At 39.4% G+C, this 24,635-nt stretch overlaps 1 protein-coding gene and 1 long non-coding RNA gene across 9 annotated transcripts in view; one reads left to right on the forward strand and one right to left on the reverse strand.

Moving 5' to 3' along the window:
• The window catches only part of LOC310680852, a 68,238-nt gene that overhangs the window by 34,117 nt on the left and 9,486 nt on the right, over window positions 1-24,635 (forward strand). For 5 of the 8 annotated variants that reach the window (XR_014512976.1, XR_014512977.1, XR_014512978.1 and 2 more), the window contains 3 exons: window positions 7,581-7,676; window positions 12,342-12,373; window positions 20,989-21,052. This is a non-coding gene — a long non-coding RNA (uncharacterized lncRNA). Of the gene's footprint in view, window positions 1-1,595; window positions 1,833-7,580; window positions 7,677-12,341; window positions 12,407-14,823; window positions 15,144-20,988; window positions 21,053-21,381; window positions 21,425-24,635 lie in introns of those variants that run through there. The other 3 variants (XR_014512982.1, XR_014512983.1, XR_014512980.1) reach the window with 3 other exon arrangements.
• FAF1 (Fas associated factor 1) overlaps window positions 19-24,635 on the reverse strand; it is a 170,040-nt gene continuing 145,423 nt past the window's right edge. Inside the window, exons 16-19 of the mRNA XM_083447860.1 lie at window positions 21,799-21,879; window positions 21,298-21,375; window positions 17,750-17,965; window positions 19-1,154 (exon numbers count right to left, since the gene is read on the reverse strand). Coding sequence (XP_083303986.1) covers window positions 1,071-1,154; window positions 17,750-17,965; window positions 21,298-21,375; window positions 21,799-21,879 — 459 coding nt within the window. The 3' untranslated portion in view covers window positions 19-1,070. The remainder of the gene's footprint in view (window positions 1,155-17,749; window positions 17,966-21,297; window positions 21,376-21,798; window positions 21,880-24,635) is intronic.

The raw sequence follows: 24,635 nt of genomic DNA on the forward strand, positions 1-24,635 counted from the left end.
AAAATGCAATGAGGAAGATTTCTTAATACACTGTAATTTTACATTTTTATTGTTTGGTGAAATAAACAAGGTGCTTTAAAACAGCAGAAAAAAAATACAAACAAGTGCCAGAATGAAAGGAAGCAAAAAGGAAATAAAGGGCAGAGAGAAGGGTTCCTGTAATTTCTTCCACAATGATGAGCAAAAAATAAAATAAAATGTGTGTTTGCTATTTGAAACACTTTTAGAGGCTGGTAGTCAATATCAACTTATTACTGAACTATCAGCTAGATGCCAGTTATTTAGCACTGGCCCATTTCTGAACATTATTTAGATATTCACATCATCAGCAGTTCAGCACACTGCAGTGTAATGGAAAGTACTCCCTAAACTGAATTGGAACTGAGATCCGAAAGGGAAAAAAGGTAAATAAATATCTTGCATATATGTCAAACTATATTCTCCAAACAAAACCTTACATCTTATGAAAGGAGTCAGAAAGTACCAACAAAACAAAACAAAAAAAGGTTTCTGCTTTCTACTACTATAATACTGTTAAATCTCCAAGGCTGAAAATGTCCCATGTGTTGATTTTCTGCCTTTTTTAAAAAATTAGGTGGTGAAGTAGAAATTCAAACACAGGAAGAAAATGCATATATATGAGAGCACTGGTTCACCGAAATATCAAATATACAGTATTCTAGTGTCAAAAGTACAGGCAGAAATATCCAAGAATTCTTGGTGAAAAGGGGGTAATTGAGGAGTAAAAATTCTACTTGACAATCACTCACATTTTAACAGTGCATTAATTATAACAAAAGCCAGATGGTAAGTGAGCAACAGAGTCATAGTGTTCAGTGTTTACTGCAGAATATTTCTTTTCTGCTCATTTAAATGAGGTTGGAAACATATACTCATGTATGGAAAACTTTTAAGGAGCTATGTTTATTCTTCCTTTCCGGCTTCTTGAAAGAGGCAGAGTTGTGACATTGATTTTTGAGTTAAATGACAGTACACGGTGATTTGGATAAAGCGTTCACCGTGCCTCGTTCATTATCAAAGGATTGCTTAGTCCTCCAATCTGGCTCGATCTATTCTTTTGCCTCTAGGAAAAGTGTTTCTTGAGGGTACAATTTTAATTCCAGTAATGATTTATTTGGATCCAGCTGGGTCACCTGTGAAGACAAAAAAATAACAGAAAAAACCCTGAAAAAACAAGTACAGGTAGCCGTCATATACATTTTCAAAAGCAGACTGAGAACTATTTTAGGGCCGTTTAATTTTTTTACTTATAACATTCAGGAAAATAGCATCAATTCATACATAAGAATATGTATATATTTGCAATGGGCTGCAAGAAAGATAGTTTTATTGTAAGTTGCATGTCGTATCATCTGGCAAAAGGTCTCTTATTTTCTTTATTTAGAGAATCTATCAGCATTTGTCAATGCAGATGTTATGTTTGTGAGATTATTGGGATCTTACAGGTACACAGGACAGAAACGACATGCTTAGCACTTTTTCTATATAGACCAAAATACTCACTTAATTTAATTGGTGTTTCAAATATGTAAATGGCTTAGACATCCTCTAATAATTGCAATTTGATTTTGCAGTGCATTGCAGAGAGCATGTCACCTATGTACAGTGGAACTTCAGGTTGCCGACGTAATCCGTGACGGAGGCACATCCGCAACCTGCAGCATTCACACCCTGAAGCGCCGCGTCTGCGCAGGCATGATTTGGGGCTTCTGCCCATGCGGCGAAACCCGGAAGTAACCCGTTCCAGTACTTCCGGGTTTCCCACAGTCCGCAACCCAAAAACACGTAACCTGAAGCGACCGTAACATGAGGTATGACAGTAATTGACAAATCCATTTCAGCTCACTCCATGCTTAAATTCCATTGATTTTCTTTCCCCAATAGTGCTTGGATATGATTACATTTTCCAAGTTTAAAATCTGGGCTTGAAAAGATATATTACTGGAAACTCTAGTGCATAATAGGAAAGTGATTTAATTGTTTATCCACACCTGTGAAACCATACTGTATGATTTACCAACAACTGCTATCTAGTGAAACACATACATTAGAAAGGAGCACAGCTATACTACAATATGCATGTACACTTTTGTGTAGAAGTATATAGTATACCTTCCCAGCAATTACAATTTGAGCTTTTAGGATAGGGTCTCACCTGAAAACATTAAATACATGTTTTGTTAGACCAGATTGCCATTCTCCCCTCTCCCGCTCATACTCTGTATGCAAAACTACTTTTCACTGGCAGACTGTACATGAGCAGTGAATTGTGGGGTGATGAATAACTGCATTGGAATATGTAGCTGCAATCAAAGGCTCAAGCGTGTAACCACATAGGGTGCATTAAAATTTGAAATAAGTAGTAACTGTCTACTGCTCACAAACACAGGGCATTTTTATGTCAGGAATTACTGAACAAATCAAGTTCCAGTAGTTGCTGAAGTCTCGCTTTGTGAACAGAAAAAAGATAGTTCCATACCATTGTTACTTGTTACCACTGATGGAAGGCATCTGACAGCAGAACAGGGAGGAAGGGAATTTTATGGGGGTTGGGGGACCCTCCAAGGCAGATTTCAGATGGAGTGGTGGTCTTTGGGAGGGGAAGCGAGCACCTAACTTTCTATTCTTCCCTGTTCCACTGATGCGTGCCTTTTGTCAGCAGAATGACACCAACTAGATTCTACCACATACATAAAGATGCATGAATGCTTGAGATTATAAAATGTTTTAAAAGCCCATTAAAAAGGATTTGTGATATAGCATTTTCTACAAAGTATTATTTCCAAAGAACATACCACTTAAAATGAATGGGAAGAAACTATCTTAGAAAATATGTTTTATAAAGCTACTGCGACTCTGAATTCTGTTTTGCACTTACAGAAGCCTAATAATGAAGCTTTTTGTTTCATATTTATAGCCTTTAGCATTTCACTGCTACAGTGCTGAACCATTCTTTGGACAAGAGGTACCGTGCACCTGAGAAAAGCAATTTGCTTTCTCTGTTCAGTTCAAGTCTGTATCTAATTAAATCCACTCACTTTCCAAATCCCATAACCCCTTTATTGCAAAAGCAAGGAAAGGTAAGTAGAGTGAGAATGTCTTCTGTGTATCAGGCGAAAACTGGTTTGAAAAGCGAGGCTGGGTTAATGAACACTATCCTCCAGACTGTAACCAGATGGAAACCCATTATTCACTTGAGTGTAATTAAGGATGCACATCCTAATCGGAACTCTTGGGTTTACAAACTCAAGTTACCCTTAATAACAACTATCAACGATGTCCTTTTCTCAAGTGTTTTCAACTTTGGAGGTTAGCTGAGTACCTGTGCTAAGAGGAGGTTTGCTGCTTTTCACCCTTGCTTTCAGTGTGCCTGCTGGTTTTTTAATTCACCTAGGGACTGCAGAGTTTGCAAATGTTTACACCATTACCCAATTAACTAACAATATGGCTCCTACATCTGTCAACAAACAAAGCTGTTGTTGCTTTGTTTTAGCTGCTTGGCATTTTCTGTTCATATGGGTCGCCATTGTACTTAATTATCACGCCAGATCCCGTCTGCAGCATTTACTTTGTTATTTGTAGTATGTAAATATGTTGCTTTAGCATGGAAAACAGAAGCTTTATTATCACTCCTCTGACCAAAAGATAGGCTTTAGATGGCAAGCAAAAAACCTGAAAGCAGCAACAACTGAAAGGAGAATTAGAAACAAGTTATCTCTGGGCATATTCAGGCAGTACTTTCCTCCTGAAATTGTATCCAGGATGACAGCAAGAACAGTCTTCATGAACAAGGTCTTCTTCCCTCCCATGCCCTCTTCACCACTTTCTGATACCTGATACCTCGTGTGTGTGTGTGTGTGTGTGTGTGTGTGTGTACTTCTGATCTGATGCCCTGCAACGTTATTTTTACATTCTTTGAGTTCAAATAACAGTTCTCTGTTGAAGTAAATCAAACACCATAATTTATCCCACACTTCTAAATCCTGAAAATTACCGTAAGTTCAATACTACCACATTTCTCCTGAAGGCTCAAATATTTACATCAAAAGCCATTTCCTAATATTAGGGACATTCCTAAAATGGCTTATATTTCTGCCTACAGTTCAACCTCAGTTAGCAGTGAGCCACTGGGATTCATTATTAGCCAATTAGATATGACCACCTGCGGCTTGTCCAAAGACCTCATCTTAGTAGAGTCAATCTTGGGAGAATCATCCTTAAATTTTAAATTTCTCTTATTAGTCCCTGGCTTTCCTAGGGCACTTGAAGGGTTGTCTCGAATGGTCTTTTCCTCTTGACTGTGGATTTGGCTGTAACCTTCACAATCTCCCTCTTCACCCAAGAAACTTTGTTCTATGAGCATTATATTTAGCTCAGTGACCAGGAGTGAAGGGGGTTATAGTGCAACAACAGCTGGGGACCCCAGTTTGAGAAACATTGAAGCTGATGGTTAAATAGTATTTATATATAAAGAAGAATTACTCAAATAGTATACATGTAAATGTATTCAATAACTTAAGGGTACAATATACTATCAACTAAAGTAACTAAAAGGGACGCAGGTGGCGTTGTGGGTTAAACCACAGAACCTAGGGCTTGCCGATCAGAAGGTTGGTGGTTCGAATCCCCGCAACGGGTGAGCTCCCGTTGCTCGATCCCTGCTCCTGCCCACCTAGCAGTTCGAAAACATGTCAAAGTGCAAGTAGATAAATAGGTACCGCTCCGGCGGGAAGGTAAACAGCGTTTCCGTGCACTGCTCTGGTTCGCCAGAAGTGGCTTAGTCATGCTGGCCACATGACCTGGAAGCTGTACGCCGGCTCCCTTGGCCAGTAAAGCTAGATGAGCGCCGCAACCCCAGAGTCGGTCACGACTGGACCTAATGGTCAGGGGTCCCTTTACCTTTACCTTAAAGTAACTAAAATTATCCCGGTTCTTATCATTCCATTGTATCATATATTGTAAGAAGGGTGGCGCTGTGGTCTAAACCACTGAGCCTCTTGGGCTCACTGATCGGAAAGTCTGCAGTTCGAATCCCCATTACAAGGTGAGCTCCCGTTGCTCTGTCCCAGCTTCTGCCAACCTAGCAGTTCAAAAGCATACCAGTGTGAGAAGATAAATAGGTAGAGTTGGGTTAAAAAGGTAAATGGCATTTCCATGCACTCTGACTTCCGTCACGGTGTTCAGTTGCGCCAGAAGCAACTCACATGACCCGGAAAGCTCTCTATGGCGAGCGCTGCACCCCATAGTCACTTTTGACTGGACTTACTGCCCAAGGGTTATTTACCTTTACCTTACCTGTATTGTAAGATGCTGGTAAACATTTGCATTGAGGGGAAAATCAATAGAAAGAAAGAAAGTTCTAAATCATACTGGAATTGCTAGGAGAATAGTAGCTGATACATACTCAGTGGTCCACCCCCATTGTTGGGCAGATAATAAGCAGCAGAATATGGCTCCCTATGTTACAGCTCCGTTCCAATTTGAAGCACCATACCTCTGGGTAAAGCTATTTAGGCTACAATGGCTGAAACAGTAATATCAATAGAAGCCAATAGAAAGTCTCCAGTCACTTTCAGTGGATCATGGACTGTGTTTTCCTGGGTTGGGGTATTATTTTTGTGTTTTTTTATATATTAAATTTTTGTATCTTTATTTAGGCTCTTATGATTTATATGGAAATTGTTCAATTTGGTTGTGTACTTTTGATGTTTTCTTTCTTGTTTATTACTGCTTCTGTTATGTTTGTATGTTTAATTTTTTTTTTTGTATGTTTTAAGTCACCAAGAGCATGGTTTGAACTTTGGGAAGGCAGCATACAAATAAATGATTGACTGAATGACTTATTGATTTTCTAGGGCTTCTATCAGTATAGTGGATTTGTATTCAAATACATTTCTTAATAGAGCTCATCCTCTCCAAACCCCTATTTACATATTCACCTTAGCTGACCCTGCACGTAACACCAAATGCTCACACCCTGTACAACAGCAATTTACTGCTTCCTACATACAGCTCCTTATGCACACTGATCCAGGAATAAAATGTAAAGTGAAATAATGGCAAGCAGCCTAGTCAGGTCATTTAAAGTAATGATAGGAATATACAACTATTGTAAGTCAAACATGAGTAACAAGGATCATACTCATTACTTTCGTTCACGCCCTAGAACAGGATTCTGTTCTCAAGCAGGCAAACTTCCTTTGCCATTTACACATGCTTGAATTACTCTGGTGAATCTAGTGGACAAAGAATCCTTTAACTTTCTTTCCTAATCCCCCTTATCAAGGTGTAAGTGCTGTGAAAATCACTTAAATGCACACCTGGTGGAGGACAAAATCTTTTTCAAAATCTGTATTATCTCAGTATGACACAAACGAGAACAGTCAATTCATTCTGTCTGATAAAATAATAATCTCTACGTATACTAGGATTCTGTAATTAAGAGCTTCAAACAAGGGTCCAAATAAACACACACTTTGAAGAGGTGCAATTTGATCTGATTTAGCAACACTCATCTGCCAATGGTTTTTATTGGCAATCTGAAATGTCCAAGAATAATGGGAAAAGAAATATATAATGTGTACTTTAATAAAAATGGGTTATTTTTTTTAACAATGCTGGTCATAATACAACACTTTAAAACAACTGGGTTATTCAAATTGAATGTGTGTGTGAATTTTAAGACCAGGAATCACGTAAGTCTACGACCAATCAACTATATTTCTTCTAATTAAATAAAAATAAATATTAAAGTACTTCAATACAATTACATCTTGAGGAAATTTGATTAAGACAGCCCTTCCTTTAGAGAAAATATTTATGGTTAGGAAAATCATTACTGTAGCCTGCCCTGGGACCTTAGGGTGAAGGGCAGGTAGTAACAATAAAAATGGTTTCCATCACTTTGATATTATATAAAACAGTCTCCAAAGGTTTGTATTGTTTTATGGTTGTCAACTGTTTTGTTTTATACAGTAGTTGTATATTTTATTATACAGTAAAGGGGGCACAAGAAATCAAATAAATAAATGCAGATTCTTTACAATACCCTCTCCCTCAACCTGGTGACCACCAAAGATTTTTGACTCACAAGTCCCACCAGCCCTGGCCAGCATAGGCAATGGTCATGGAGATGCTGACGGTAGTCATGGAGTGCAGCAGGTTGGGGAAGTCTAGTTTACAACAGTGCTACCAGAAATGAGCTTTTGAAGGAGACCACTCCAACTGATTCAAAGTCACGTTTTAAAAATACTGTTTAGGAAAGAAGGAGTTGCACAAGTTCAGTTATACATATTTTCAGCATGAATGTTCTTTAAAAATTGTTTTTGATGGTTTTTTATTTGTCGCCTTGTGCTTCTTTGGGGAAGAAGGGTGTGGGATAAAAATCTATTGAAAATCAGTCCACTAAGACCTGTCAGTCTTGCAGATGTGCGAGCTAAGTTGTGCAAATGTTTTTTCCGGCCAAAAATTACAAGCATGGGTCATAGAAAAGGATTTATGAGGAATAAACAAGTTTCAGGGGAAATTATAGCACATTTGCTCTATTCCTTATTTTACAGGGTCTGATTGGACACGTCCTGAAATCGCTATGCTAAATGGCATCCAGGTGGATTTTTGCTGAATTGGCAAAATGTCCAGGAAAACCCGGATGTATGGTAAGTAGAGCTATTTTTAAAAAATAATAATAATCAGGGAAAATAAAAGGTAAGCCCCAAAATGATATTTGGGGGGGGGGTATGTTCAATGTATGCAAATAGCTTGGTGCTACTGTCTTTTACTCACCTAGGCTTGAAGAAATTTCTTAAAATGTTTTAATGCTCTGATGGAATTTCTATTGTGTATTTTAATTATGGGTGAATTTTATAGTTGCAAACTACTTAAAGGCCATTTTGGCACATGTAGAAATCTAGAAGAACAGAAGTTTTCCCCTAGAACGCCTATAGATTATGCCATCTGGATAGTAGATACCTATCTCCCAATGGATTTGCATCTGGAATTTGAAACAGGTGGAGAATATAGGGAAATGTCCTTTATGTGATGGTCCAAGGGGAAATTCCTTTAAACATTTTGTCCAGTTTGACAACCTATTCAGACATTTTGTCTAGTTTAACAACCTATTCAGATGAAGAGATTGTTTGGTTTCCGTTAAAAGACATTTACCCATTTGCTACAAACAGAACAACATTGTAAGCATTAGCGACAAGACAAAATGGGAAGAACCAAAGTAGCCTCATATGTGATTTAAGAGTTTTCCCCCCAGTTTCTTGAAAACGGGGACTTTTCATAGTATTTGGAGGAAATATTTAGTAGAATTATACAGTGTTTCAACTTTTATTATCCATCTATTTTATTGTTCATCTTTATTGTTTTAGCACCCTGAGCTCCTTTGGGGAGGAAGCTTGGGATATTAATTTAACTAAAAGGATATGTTTATGTGTTGGAAACTTTACACTGGCACTTCATTTTTACAGTTGTCAAGGACAACAGCTGGCACAATGATTTTGCTGAGGAATGTTGATAATGATGACAACAACTGTGAATTTTGAGTGCTTCTAAAATGAAATCTAGTGTAACATTTTCCTCTGTGGGTTGCTAAGGGTCAGTGCACTATGCACTCACTTTATAGGCTTGTGAATTATTTCAGTTCAACATATACCGTATTTTTCGCTCCATAGGACGCACTTTTTCCCCTCCAAAAATGAAGGGGAAATGTGTGTGCGTCCTATGGAGCGAATGCAGGCTTTCGCTGAAGCCTGGAGAGTGAGAGGGGTTGGTGCGCACCGACCCCTCTCGCTCTCCAGACTTCAGGAGAACCCCAGCGCCAGCCCCACAAGGTCGGGAGACAGCGGGGAGGCGGAACGCCGCCATCCCGCTGTCCCAAGACCTGATCTGCATGCGGGCGGCGGGGAGAAGCGTGCTTCTCCCCGCTGCCTGCCCCGCAAGCTCCGGGGACAGCGGGGAGGCGCAGCGAGCCTTCCCCCTGTCCCCGGACCTGATCTGCATGCCCCCGCTGCCTGCCCCACAAGCGCCTGGGGGGGGGGATAATTTTTTCTTTCTTTATTTCCCCCCCAAAAAAACTTGGTGCGTCCTATGGGCCGGTGCGCCCTATGGAGCGAAAAATACGGTATGCATTGTAAGATGCTAAGAAAATATTTTATTCCCTCCATTTTCTGAGCATGAGAATATCTGAAGCCATAAGTGAAAGTACCTGTGCTGAACTGTGAAAAAAGCTATATATGAATGTTTTCAAACCAAACAGAGTTTGAGAAACAGAGGACTAAATATAGATTGTATGCTAAGAAGGGATTGGCCTTTAATTTGAACGCACATTTCTAGTTATCAATGTAGGGAAGTGTTTCTAAAACATTTAGAATGGTGAACAGAAGATGTGCAGATGCTACAATATGACTGACTGATATACAGATTAAATCAATAACATGTATACAAAAATGCAGTGGCAATTTACAGATTCTTAAAGAGTTCTGGCAGTGCAAACCCCATCGGAATGAACAGGGCTAGAGCTGAAGGATCACTTTGAGGATCAGAGCCTTATTAAGATGCATTTACTTGTCCAATTACCAAAACAGCAGGAGATCATTAAATTTTCTAGTTAGCAGACACAGCAATGTTAATATCTTAATGTTGCCAAGGCTATTTCTTGGCATTTTGCTACTACACTTTCTTTCTTCTAGCAAAAATTCATAAAATAAAAGCTAAGCATGAGAAAAAAAATAACACATACGCACACACCCCAAGATTGTTTAACAGGTGACCCAAAGAGGCAACTTCCCCCAGCACCGTCTGAGAATGATCAGACAACACACTAATCAAATAAAGTTTGAAACCAGTTGAGAGAAAGGACCATAGTGAAAATTGGGGGTGGGTGGAAGAGAGAAGAGACTGGTGGTGCATTTGAACAGAATACTTTCATCTTGTAGACAACTGTATGTAGTGTTCAACATGTTTAGTTGGTCATTTTCTGAGAAACGAACTGTCAAATTAAGATGCCTACTGAGTATTTAGCACTCAGCTTAGACTATTCAATATTTCTTTTCAGCTCTAGAAGCAATTTAGAAAAAGGTGGCAGGTTGCAATCATACACTCACTCACTGGAACTTATTTCTGTGTAGACATATATTATGAAAAGTGTCAATACAGAAGAGGGAGATTTGTCTTTATCATGTTACTAAAAGTATGTCTGGGATCATTGGCAGTGGGTTCAAGACAGAATAAAGGAAAACTTTTCCCCATAAATGTATGGAAATTACTAATGCAAGTTGTTATTCTGGCTGCTAACATAGATGGATTTTTTAAAAGAATTATCAACAAAATTATGGAAGCTAGATCGATGACAATTAGTCATGAAAGCATAAACAAAAACAAATTGTGCATGGTCAACAGCAGTAAGCATTTGAATATCAAATATTGGAGACAAATAACAGCATAGTCATTCCTTCCATAGGTATCCTGATGGCTACTGTGGATAGTAGACTAATTCAGAAATACACAATTCCTGAATTCAGAAATAGGATACACATTGCAATATAGCTTCTTGCTTGCAACATCAAGCTCCCCTCTGTAGTGCATAAACTGTACAAAACAACACCAACACCTGCTTCTTACCAAAAACAAAACCAAGGAAAGGGAAGAAGGGTGAAGGCGGAAGTGTTTTTAATCTTTAACCTGTATTTTATAGTCATGCCATTGCTAGACACAATCTGGCTCTAAACCAGCCTAAATCCTTCTCTTGAGTGGATGAACTATATTATTTCAGTCAGATTAAATTTATTTTAACTACTCCTTTGTAAGGGAGGAAAGAGAGATAGTTACCCCCCCCTTCTTGTTTATTTAAACTGCTGTTGGAATTGACTAATTAAAGGGATTTTTAAAAGCATAATACTCTAAACAGAGCAAACTGGTTCTGAATTATTAAGCAACATTTTAGATGCATTTGAATAACCTTAAGTGACTTAACTGCCACCTGATCCTAAGCTACAGCTCAGATAAATAAATGTGAAATACTGTAGACGTCCTAGCTTACTAAGGCTTCCAGATACAGTAAATAAAGAGCTTAAGTCCCCAGTACACAGTCTGTAAAAGACATACTCTCTGATAAATGGAGTTCACTGGTGTACTTTTAAAGAGGAAATGCAGGGCAGGGGGGAAAACAGGGTTTAATTTTTATTACAAAGGAAAATTGCAGGTGCAGACTGTTAAGACATACCAGAGCTCTTGGGAGATGTGAAGGAGCCTTGTCTGTGTTTCAAATGCCATACAAAAACCCAGTGTCATAACCTCTCTTGAGTGGTCAACTCCACCTCTCTTGAGTTGTCACCTTGGCAATAAAAGGATATCATTTCTCACAGGCAAAAGAAACAGTCAAACATTATCTTTATTAGAGCCACCTAAAAGGTCACAAACAGTGATCAAGCTTTCAAGTTTTCAATGGCTTGCTCACTTCTCTAAGATCTTTTAGGTGGTCCTCATAAAGATACTACTGCACTGTTTCTTTTGGATTTTTTTTTTTTTTAATGGGCGAACATGGCTTTCTACAATTTCCTTCTGCTTTGGAGATTTCCTGCACCATATATGTCTAATTACATGGAATTGCTGTTCTTCCACTCACTGAAGATCTTTTGACTGACTGATTGATGTTTTTGTAAATGGAAGAGGAGGGAAGGCAATTTTGGTTGGCCTGCCATTCACCCTGCAGCCTCCCACGTCACCTTTCACCTTGTCATAGAGGGCTCAGTCCCTGACTTTCCCTCTGCTAAGTGAGGAAGGTCTGCAGGGTGCTTCTACTCTTCACAAAAGCAGGAACTTTGAAACAGATTGTGCAAGACTTTCTACTCAAGGTGGTATACATGGCTCTCACCTTCCTAAATTAATCCTCACAACCACCCTGTTGGGTAGGTTAGGCTGAGAGGCAGTGACTGGTCCAAGGTCACCCAGTAAGCTAAATGGCAAAGTGGGGATTGGAACGCTGATCTCCTGGGTCCTAGTTCAACACCCTAACCATTACACCACACTGGCGCTACTCAACACGGAGAGGGTTGAGGACTGAGGGAGAGCAAAAGGTGCAAGCACACTGTAAGAAGCCTTGCATGCATGCTCCTACCCCCATCCCCACTTTGAGCATACTCATATATAGGTGAATGTTGGAACATGCGTCTAGGTGCACTTCTAAGTACGTCTGAGCATTTGAACACATACTTTAAATAAGCGTATAGAGCTGTTAAATACCATCTGAAATGAGGACCAGGCAACGTTAAGACTTCTGTGGAAACAAGCACTGAACTCTCCTCTCTTTTCTCTTTCAGATGCTGGCACCAACTTTGAACCATAACAAATGGTAATGGCAAAGGATGTACAGTGGTACCTCGGGGTACATACGCTTCAGGTTATATACGCTTCAGGTTACAGACTCCACTAACCCAGAAATAGTACCTCGGGTTAAGTACTTTGCTTCAGGATAAGAACAGAAATTGTGCTCCGGCAGCACGGTGGCAGCAGGAGGCCCCATTAGCTAAAGTGGTGCTTCAGGTTAAGAACAGGTTCAGGTTAAGAACGGACCTCCGGAACAAATTAAGTACTTAACCCGAGGTACCACTGTACAAGTATTCCACAGCATTCTAATGCTCTTTAACCTTGTTATACAGTTGCAAACAACTCCAAGTTGTTAATGATTTCAAAATGGAGTTGTAAGCATTTATTGTATATTTTTATTGAGTCAGAGAGTAAGGAGGAGTTGGCTTAACCCTCTACACCAATGCAGGTAATACCTATCATAGTGTCTTTCCCATTTTAGGTGCTTCAGGATGTCACTGATATTTTAAAAGCTACAAGTTATCTCTAGAATAAGTTAATCTTTGTATTTACTGTAGAAGTTTGTATTTACAGTAGGGTTATGATACTGACTTTGTCAGCCAAGGATATATGTTAAAGTGACTGGAATGTACAAGAAGGAATTAATGAATTCATATTTACTGGAGACGTGAACCTATTTCAATATTTATTGGGATACCTAGACTGGTGGCCTTACTCATATTTTGCTACTGACAAACCATTTTGTCAAAGCAGTGTGCTGTATTCTAAGCCACATCAAAGTTTCCATAATTTGAGATGTCTAGAAGAGCAATGTTACATCTCATTTTGGGTGTGCTGAATTTGTACAATTCTTAGCAACAGATTTCAAATTACATTGATTAAGGGCAACTAGACCAATGCTGCACTAATCCTGTCTACTACTGAGGCAACTGGACTAATGTCTCTTTTGTTGCACTAATCAACAATCAAACTATCGCAGCATGTTAAGGCAAGTGACTGTTTAATCCAACCAAGTACCGTATTTTTTGCCCCATAGGACCCTCCGTCCCATAGGACGCACTTAGTTTTTTGGGGGGGAAATAAAGGGGGAAAAAATTCCTTTATTTCCCCCCCAAAAGCAGGTCGGGGAAACCGAACCAGGTCGAGGAACAGTGTGATGGCGGCGCTGCGCCTCCCTGCTGTCCCCCGAGCTTGTGGGGCTGGCCAATGTCTGCCCAATGGGCGGGGCGCTCTGCTTCAGGGCGCCCCGCGCGCCCACGGCAGGCTGCTATCCGCAGCGTGGGGAGCCCTGTGGGGAACTCCTGCAGGGCTCCCCACGCTGCGGATGTATGCCCGGCGCGAGGGCCGCTCTGCTTCAGGGCGCCCCGCCCGCTGGGCGGCAGGCTGCTATCCGCAGCGTGGGGAGCCCTGCGGGGAACTCCCGCAGGGCTGCCTAGGCTGCGGATGTCTTCCTGAAGCCTGGAGAGCGAGAGGGGTCCGTGTGCACCGACCCCTCTCGCTCTCCAAGCTTCAGCGAAAGCCTGCATTCGCCCCATAGGACGCACCCAGATTTCCCCTTCATTTTTGGAGGGGGAAAAGTGCATCCTATAGGGTGAAAAATACGGTAAAAAGCAGGGGCAGGCTTCTTCGTACTTGCCCCCTCTATTTTAAGTGATGGCAAAGGGAGTGCTACCATGGCATTCTGTGATGTCAATATATAGCCAAATCTCATTGGCTAAATAGTACAGTAATGCCATCACTCTGGGAACATATTCTCTGAATGGCTGGGTGTTTGTATGTGTATGTGAATGAGTGACAGAGTGAGTGAGTGAGTGAGTGAGTGAGTGAGTGAGTGAGTGAGTGACAAGAGATTCTGTGAATATTCTTCCTGCTCAAAGCTTCTCTTATGCATAGAAAATATCAAAGCCATCCAAATTACTGAACACTTCTACTACGTTAAGCTACTACTATCCTATTTGCCCGGTTGCTGCAGATCCATCTGCTTATGCCCCAGTAACTGCAGCATATTGCACTGACGGTGTAAGTTAAATCAACTCACACACTATCGGGGGCAAAGCTAAAGTGGCTGCCTAAGGACATTATCTTCTGTATTTTTTCAGGGTAGAACATGAGCAGATACTACTTGCAACAAGTCCCCTTTAACCTTTCACAATCGGTTAAATAAATACTCGATCATGACATTACACAGTCAGAATTAAACTAAGAGTACAAATGGGACTTAAGAATGTTGCAGGTTATAACTTTGAATAAAAAGTTATACCATTTGATGGCATTCTTCCTTCCACAGTGTCACAGAGATCTAACGCAATGGAATACTATTAAAATTTAAATTTAAAAAAGCAAAGGCTACTTTCTGAAGGCAATTGCTTTTGTATGAGGTGGTAACACTATTCTTAAAGCATACGAAAACTGTTAAAGAAGATCTTTAGGTATTTAGAGAAACATCATGCTTTAGCTATAAAATCTTTGCTTCAGCTTTTTTCAAGGAAGGAAGAAGATCTGTAACATGGCAGCCATCTCTGAATGGTTTTTTCCACTTTGGTTCCACTGAAAATGAGATTACATGCTTGGATGGGGATAAACCTAATTAGCGGATAATGGGATTCCTTCACAGACATTTTATACTATCTACAAGAGTTGACTCATCTGCATTATTACACGTTTCTTGGCTGTTTTGAGGGGGGAAATCCTGTAAAACAAATGCAACGAGCACAAATCCTTCGTTTTGTAGGAATTGTCTGTCATTTTGAACTGCAAATTCCCAAGACATAATAAACAGGGCAGAGAAATTAAAACAGAGTTGTATCATTATTTTTGTACTTCAGTATTATGAAGAATTAACACTTTCTGGAGCACTTTTCAATGTACAAAGAACTTTACAATTCTTATTCTTATCCTGTCAGGGGATTTCGGTCTAAATATAGTGATACTGTTAGAAGCGCAAAGTTAAGAAGAGGCTTGAGCAGACTATGCTAGAAAGACCCTTGAATAAACTGAATGGGGATGGACTCAAATTAAAAAAAACACCACTTCAATAGAAGTTAAGCTCAAGTTCACTTTTTCAGACTTCATAGACCCAGCGGTTTGCTTGAGTACTAAAAAGCACTGGCTTTGTACATATGGTTAATAACTGTAGCTATATGTTTGTTTAAAATATATTGCCTTTGATCTTGAGAGAAGAGGGGAGGAGCACTCCCTCCCATGCTGTTCGGGAGGGTCTTGCACTGTTGTGCTCTGCCTTGAGCCAGAGCTGTCAACTTTCCCCACTTTTTAAGGGAAATCCTATTCGGAAAAAGGGAAACTGACAGCTATGCCTGAAGTCTGAAATGATGAAGGGTGACAGAAATTAGAAACCCTGTCGCCTGCTCTAGACCGTCAGGATAAAGCGAATAAACAAACAAATAAATAAATAAATATACAACAACACTGATTAGAAATTAGTTGTTCAAGGCTGTTCTACAGCAAGCAGGTGTTTCATAACATTTAAGAAATGGTTAACATTTACAATTCCTTAATCATACAGCATCTTATGTGATTAGTCCTGGAGTGTACTCAGCTCCATATAAAAGCCTATTATAGTCAAATGGCCTAGTATTTTGCAGGAAGAGCTCAGAGTGTAAAGGATGAGACCGTTAACTTTATAATTAAAAGGAACTACCTGATGCCACATTACAACTGCTGATCACTATCATCCAGACTGTGAAAAAAGAGTATTCAATACTTAATTAGACAGCTGTTCCATAGGATTACAAATTCTCATATTTTAAAAAAAACAGCACAGAAGCACCTTAAGTAGTAATAGGAGAACCTTGAGGAACATGCTGTGGAAGGACTTCGAAGGAGAAGAGTTTAAAGCTCTTGCTAGGGCATTGATAGACAGCAGTGTGAAAAGCTAGGGAAACTTTGGAAAGTCTCTTAGCTGGAATGGGGGTTAAATGATGGGAACACAGAGGATTCCAAACCAAACCATTACAAATTCTAATGCCTGCAATAATTTCTGCTCATTTAGAAAATTTGTATCTTGTTTTATTATTCTGAAAAGTTTGTTCTGACTTCAGAATGGGTTTGAGGTTTCCCCACAAATTTAACAATTTCTGTCTCATAGTGGGTGCTGATGTATTATTAGGCAAATTATTCAGATTGCATAAGTTTGATTACCAACCCTTTTGCTTTCTAATTGTAGAATTTTTAAAAAGGCCCAATGCCACAATAGCTGCCAGCGTCCCACATCCTTAGAAGCATTTAGAAACAGAGTTTCCCAGAAAGTTGTGCCCCCCGAATGTTCTTCAGCCGCAATGAGAAACAAAATGGAAAAAATGCATGTTACTTAGTACAAAATTATAAATCCCCCACAAAGGTTGATTACAGATGCTACAAGTATATGCTAATCCAAAAGTAACGAATGGTTTTTCAGAGTATCTCACTGTAAAAATGGCAGCATAATTCATATTCTTAATGAGAAAACGGTGAGGACAAAATAGTATAGGAATAAGAAAGCAACCAAAGCCTTTTATCCTGATAGCAAATTCACAAATACTACAGAGTAGTAGGCATAACTAGCAAGAACTTGCGCATTGCTAGTTGCAAATAGTGGGCTTGCTCAACAATGGCCAGCTTGAAGCTGGCTTGTTTAGCAACTGACCAATATTCATTTTAAACCAGGATCCCTGGCTGTCACACAACACCAGACTGAGATTAACTGAAATGAGAAGACGTATTCCTATGGACGCATAGAACAAGAAGGGGGTGCGGAAAAGCATGAAAGCTACGGTTTAGTGTTATGTGTGAAGCAGCCCAGTGACTTCAGGCAGGCTCATTGCATTTAGGCCATGAACTCATTAGAGAAGAATGCTTATTGCTGCTTCTACAAAAGCAAATATGAAAGCAAGGTAATTCAGTTTGGGACAAGCTACGTGAAAAAAACAACACAATATGGGACTCTGTTAAAGATGTCACACTCTAACCAACAGAGCTATGTTTTCACACAACAACAAATGTTATCCGCTCTCGAGCCAAGTCAAAATGGTCACAAATGGTCAGTTTGAAGGAGAATACGGACATTTTAACTATGTGTACACACAAAATACTCAAGAGTAATCAAAGCATAAGATAATGTTAGAAGTGGAGGCAGTCAGTCTTAGTTTGAGATCCATTTTCAAATACACATTTCTATTTTATTACTCATATGCTAGGGGAGCATTCACATGAGCAGGGGTGGCGGCTTTTCAGTACTAGAACAAACATAATTTACCCATGCTGTACTATTACGTGCAAATCATTATGCTGCAGACGGATTAGAACGCACAACTGTTGTATGTGCTTGAGGTATGCGGAACAACCCATACATTGTAACTTGATAAATAAGCGGAATAGGAATGCCAAAGCAAGTTCCTTTACTTACGTCTCTCCTGGGAAAAGTCCCTAGTAGCTTGAATTCTTCCCAAGGATATCCCTTGGAAGCCACAAAATCAAAGACGACCTGCAGCTTGCTATTGGCAAGGAAACGTCGTTCAAAGAATTCTCCACTAGGTGTTCGGATACGCAGCTTACTCACTGATTCCGGGCTCTCATCTTTTGGCTCTGGAGGCAAAGCCTGCTCTAGAGATAGCCTAATAGCCTGAAGAAAGAAGAAGGACACATAGGTTTTTAGCAACTTTCCCTTTTCTTTCTGTAGCTTAGTTACTGAGACTGCTACGGCATTGTATCTGATTAATTATAACTCAATGTCCCATCAATGGCTGCTATGGTTGGAAAAGAGAGAGGCAGGAACTCCCAAGTGCTTGAAGATGAATCTATTTCAGGCCTAACACATTTTGGAATAAGACTTTTTTTGGGGGGCAAGATTTGAATAGTAATTTTAATTAAATGCATAAACCAGTGTAGCTTCTTCCTGTTGCAAATTGTCCCAGATGCATTGTCCCAGAAATCAATCTCTTTCAAGCACCTGATTTTGTGGTTGTTTTTCTGCTATGGTCAAAAAGGCCTTCTCTCCAAGATGTTTGACTACGTTCTATTACATTCTGTGAAGCAACTTGTCTTAGGAAATAGGCAACCTCTTACTACATGTTGCAACATTTCCCCAACATCTAGGCTATATATACCGGAAGGAGCGTCTCCACCCCCATCGCTCAGCGAGGTCCTCTTCCGAGGGTCTTCTGCTGGTTCCCTCACTGCGAGAAGCGAAGTTACAGGGAACCAGGCAGAGGGCCTTTTCGGTGGTGGCGCCCTCCCTGTGGAACACCCTCTCTTCAATTGTCAAGGAGATAAAGAATTACACAACTTTTAGAAGACATCTGAAGGCAGCCCCGTATCGGGCAGTTTTTAACGCTTGATGTTTTTATTATGTTTTTAGATATGCTGTAAGCTGTCCAGAGTGGCTGGGGAAACACAACCAGATGGGTGGGGTATAAATAATAAAATAATTATTATTATCACATCTCTCCTGCACATGTTTGTGGTCAAAATAATGGGATGCACAACTCCTGTGTCCTTTGAGATACTGGACTCACCTCTATTCTGACAGTGAGCTGAACCATGTTGATCCTAGGAACCATATACTAATCCTGGGAAGCAGGCAGTCTCTCCTTAGTTTTATCACTGAGATTCCATCCTGAGTGAACAAGGCAGCACAGCCCCTACAACTCAAGAGAAGCAGCCCATCCAAGCTGCCTATCAACTTCTCCTGACTTAGAAGGATGGTAAAGGATTTATAGTTCAGACTGTAACTTTGGGCCACTGCACCTGGCTCTTAACTCCTAGCTCTTGGTACCTGGCTCTTACTCTGCCAAGAGTCAAGTGCTGTCCTGTCCTTATTATGGTATGGCAGTGCTGGAGGTCCTGTTTCCTTTGGCCTGTCCTCCATAAACTTGGCTAGCAGGAGGAAAATGCTTTTCTCTTATTTATTTCTAATTTTAAGCATGCAAAAGCCCCATTTTTGGAAAGCAAATTCTTCTCCCAAGTATTCAGGTTGACATCTTGTGTCAGAAGAACTTCGTTTCCACAATGCAGTTCTATGATGTATATTTCAATATCACATCCATCTTTATTCATTTCTTAATAACAGCTCAGAAAACAACTAATTAAAATAAATCCTCCTCTTATAACACATTATTAAACCTATAGTTTACTGCATAGTGGTGATAGGTAATTTAATTGTTGGGCAGAAAGGGCTTAGGGAATTTTGATTGAGGGAATAATTGTCAAGTGCCAAATTGCTTTTTAAAGCATAAAATCAAAACCATTAAATATTTAGACTAATTAATTAATTAATTAAAATCCTGTAACCGTCTCACAGGCAAAATGCTTGACCAGATAACACAAAGAAACACCTGAACTCTTTACAAAGAAACCTGCAATAAAATTATCTGAACAATAATTTGAGTAATCCTATATACACACTTACTCTGGGAGCAAGACCCATTGAACTCAGTGGGGCTAATTTCTGAGCAGACATGTACAAGATAACACCGTTAACTGATGTGAAGCTGTTTTTCAGGTATACAACAACAGTGCAATCATATACATGTTTATTCAAAAGTTAGCCTCAGTGAGTTCAGTGGGACTTGCTATTTATATAACTTTATTGAAATGAAGCTACTTTGAAGATATGCACTACATTAAACAAAACTTTTATAAATAAATTTGATTTAAAATAATATTGCTGCCTGCTAGATCTTTTAAATGTATGAACTGAGTAATGAAATTCCAATGATTTTAGTCAGCCTTCGGAATGCTCAAGCTTCTTTAGATTCTGCCCAATGGGTTTAGGACTGGGGTGGACAGAAAGTTGAAAAGCTATATGAGCGACTGATATATCAATCATAACGAGAATCAAAGACCAACAGGACAAAGCACGAATCCAAGCACTTATGCTTGTGCAAGGCAGCCCTCTCAAATTCTGCCCAATTCCAGCGTCCGACTGCAACCCCCTTGTACCCTCTTCCATTCATTTCATAGGGTCACTGAACTATCAGGAGCATTATTTGGGGTGCGTAGGAGGCTTTAGTGGGGAGGAAGGGCCCAAAACACCCTTCTTCAATGACCGAATTTTGCTTGTGTTTCTGTGGAACCAACCCTTAAAATGTATTTTGGTCTAGTGGTCTTTTTTTTAAAAAAGGGTATTTTTTTATTATCTTTGTCCATGTTTTCTACTCAAGCACCTGCTTTTCATCCTTGTGTGTTGACATTTTCCATTGCTGTACAACAGATGCAACATTATTTACTAAACCCAAGCCATTATATCAGAGGAAAACAAACAACAGTAGCTCATTAGAGTTGTTTTCATTGTGCAAACAATACTCCACCCCCCCTCAAAGTAACCAGTACTAAAGCATAAAAATAGCTATTTACAATGGATATTCTACACCACCGGACTAACCTAAAGGACAATGATGCTTAGAGTAAAGTTAACAACTCATGGATCTGCATTTTATTGATTAAAAATATATATTCAGAATGTGAATAGGGTGGATGATTTTCAAATAGGCTAAGCCAAACGTCTGTCAGGTAAGCAAACACTATTGCACAACAAGAGATTGTAGGTAATCCATGCACTTGGACATGGGGAGTGTTAGTAAACAGCATGGCGAACAATGCTTTTGTATTGCTATACAAATATATCTTATTTTCTTTTCATTATAGCAATCTGCATTAAATTGAGGAGGCCAGTTGCAGGTTGAAATGAGGACTGGTTCTGCAGCTCTGAGTAAGAAAACAGTTTATAAAAGGCCATTGTATCCAAAAGAAAGGTTATGTAGCACAATAACAGTGCACCTATATGGGCAGTATTTATTTTAGAGAGGGACAGAAGCCATTTTGTGCAAGCAGAGTTTTTTAAATAGAATATACACTGATGGATTTATATTTTTATTTTGACACTGCCATTGTGATTATGTGTGCAAATTAACACAGGGGTGCCACTAACTATATGTTCAAAGTAAAATGTCTCACTTCACGTTCTTCTTCCTGTTCTTTCTTAATCTGCTCCAAACGAAACTGCTCTGCAATTTCTCTCTCTTGTGCTTCTCTCTGCAGAGATGAAATAAACAAGTCATTTCAGATATCATTTATCATTAAGGTATACTATCATATTCCAATGGCCCTCATTTTCCTACAAATTATGCCATGCAAAATATTGGTTGTCCAAACTGTGAATGTTCCACAGTTTTCATGGTTTCTCTCGGAGGGTGGCTGTTTTTGGATTACTAGAAAAAGGAGAAATGCATCACAAGAAGGAAGGGCAAAAGAAGACTCTAATTTGCATAAAATCTGCATATATTGATGAGTGTGTGTATTGATACAAATTTAGAAATAACGCCACCCATGGCCGCCACACTTTCTCAACTAGAGAGTAAGCTTAATATCATAATGTAATTCCTGGTCTCAAAAGAGTTCATAAAAATATCTTAATTCATCACTAAATCACATTCTCTAGTATAGAACTGTACACACCTTTGCTCTATCGGCTTCAAGAGAGATTCTGTAAGCTTCATCTTGTTCTCTTTTCACATTCTCTCGGGCCTCACGTTCATCCTGGTATGGGAAAAGAAGGCCAAGAATCAGATTAGGACCCCAAAATTATGTATAATATTCATTCATTCATTCATATCCCATCTTTTCTCCATGGAACTCAATGTGGCATACTTAGTTCTCCTCCCCACACCCCTGCGATGTAGGTTAGGCAAAGAGACAGTGACTGGTCTCCCAGATCTTAGTACAACACTCTAACCACTAGACCACATGGGCTCCTCTATTAGGTGGCAATAATGTTTGGATTAATATCCCAAGTGATTGCTTCTTCCACTGCAGAATGAAGAACTAGAAGAAAGCATCTAGCTTAACAATAAAAACAAAACAAATAAAAAGCCTAATAAACCAAGAAATCATAATCCAAGTCATCATTATTTTTAAGCTAAGTCACTATGCCATTCAGGTTAGTCACATTATATGGAGTCTGATCCTATGCATGTTTATGCAGAAGTGTGCTCCACTAAATTCAATGGATCTTACTCCCAAAGTAAGTATGCATTGGACAGTAGCCTATTAGAAAATCTGTATATTCAACTTGGGCTCATTTTGTAGGGATCTGAAAAACTATTCAAATTGCAACAGTCTCTTACCAATTTAAATCAACTCTAAAGCAATTGAAGACATTAGTAGTAGAAACAGAAACAGAACTCTGGGGTAACAAAACCAATTGCTTTATTTCCATGATGTGGCTACTCTAAATTCCAAATATGGACAAAATGACAAATAAAGGAATGAGAGGCAAGTTCAGTTTCTAAGGCCAGAAAATAGGCTCTAGTTGATCTAAGCAAGTGTTATCATGCTGCTTGATTCCATCAGATTTGCTCATGGTAAAAATCACATATTTGGGGTTAGAAAAGGAACTTTCTTCTCAATCAAAGTGCTTTTGTTGTTGCCTTCCCTAGTACCAACTCTCTTGCTTCAATCACCTGGAGTACATCTGCTCTCTGCCAAGTTTGCACTGCACCACTTGAGTGAAAGGAGCTAGGGAGTGAATGGCCCTGTCTTTGAGCATGAGACATGAGCATGATGACACATGATCCAAATAGCTTAACAACTGATGACCAGTCTTTGTTGCTGCTTTGTATTTGTCATACACCCCAGCGTTTAAACAGATTTATTTAGGCAGGAATAAAGGTACTAAATTATTTCACACTAAGGACTACTCCTGCCTTGATAGGACTCTAAATCACCACTTAAAATCAGTGGGTTATCAAAAATTATTTGGCTAGGGTTGGCAAATATGTATTTGCGACATAAATAAAGCCAGCAATGTTTCACTTTCGTAACAATATAATTATACAGCTGATGACGATGATTTCACAGTTTTAAATAAATTGTATTTGAAATCCAGCTGAATAATTTGAAGATTTAGGCTGCCCTTCATTCTTATAGATAAAAGGGCTGTAGACAATAGGCATAAATAAAATTAAACATTGTTGTATCAATACAGTATCATACATAAAATAAGGCAACCATTTTCATAAAAGAATTAGAGACAATGAAACTCATTCAGAGAAGACTAAATGGTTTTTAAGACTAGCTTCCAAATTCCTTGGCAAACAGTTATATTTTGACATGGCACACAAACTATTATTATAAAGTCAGCACAAGTTAGTGTCCTTTGGAGAAGTATTTCAAAGGTGGGAGACCACCACAGAGAAGGCTCTCCTCCAAGGTTCTTAAGGCACAGAGTATGTGGATCCCAAGGCATATATGGCTTTAACAGTAAGCACTAGCACCAAAAAGTGGGCTTCAGGTGAAAAGGCAGTCAACATAATCAATGTAATGTAATTCCATCTGGCTGCACCACCTAGCAGCTTCGTTCTGTACCAGTTGAAGCTTCTGAGTAGCTTTCAAGGATAGCACCATGCACAAGCTGAAGTGGCTAAACATCATCCCTCACCATTGTCTATATGGACTGAGGCTGAAAGGAGCTGGGGTCCCAAGAACACCTGGAAGGCCACAGGTTAGCCACCACTGCTTTAGAGTAAACCAAGTCAAAGGTTACCGAGCATGGTTTCTTGTGGGAAGGCTATTCCTGTTCTCAGCTGGCAAACCAGTATGACACTGTATTTTCCAGACAGACAGTTTCACGCATTTCCCTTAGGTTTAGTTCTTCTTCTTCTTGGCATTATTTAAACGGGATATGCCAGGGATGTCAGGAATGTAACAATACATTATGCATGACTGCCTCTCTGGGACAAAGGTGTGAAATGGCACAGCTAAACCTCCATTTCAAAGAGAACAGTTTCCTAAGCAGATGTACCTTCTAAATCAGGTTCATGGTTAGACAATGGAAAATTGTTTATCTAAGTAAGAGATTTAACTATCTAAAATATTTGCATAGTTTTTTTTAAAAAAATACTATGTTTTAATTAAGATCAATGTTACATTGCAAAGTAAGCAATCCTCAGTACAGGACTTCATCAGTGTGAGATTACAGAGAATATTATGATACCCTTTCATACTTGCAAAAATAAATATTTGCATACCGCCAGCAACAGCCCTGCTCCCAAGGTTTCTTGGCCCCTTGGAGCATCAGCAAAGGACATGTCTCTCTTGCAGTGCTTCCCCCTGCAATTATGTTGTGCCTTTGCAATGCCAGAGTAGACCCACCTTTACTGAGAAAACTATGCATCTGCCCTCCTCCCCTTCTTCCTCATCTGTGAGAGTTCCTCTTACAACCTGCCGAGTTATATCTTCGTTTTATTTATTTATGGGACTTAAAACCCAGCTTTTGACAGCTTAAATGAAGCATC

The sequence above is a fragment of the Podarcis tiliguerta genome (assembly GCF_965153285.1).
Source record: "Podarcis tiliguerta genome assembly, chromosome: 6".
Lineage (NCBI taxonomy): Eukaryota > Metazoa > Chordata > Lepidosauria > Squamata > Lacertidae > Podarcis > Podarcis tiliguerta.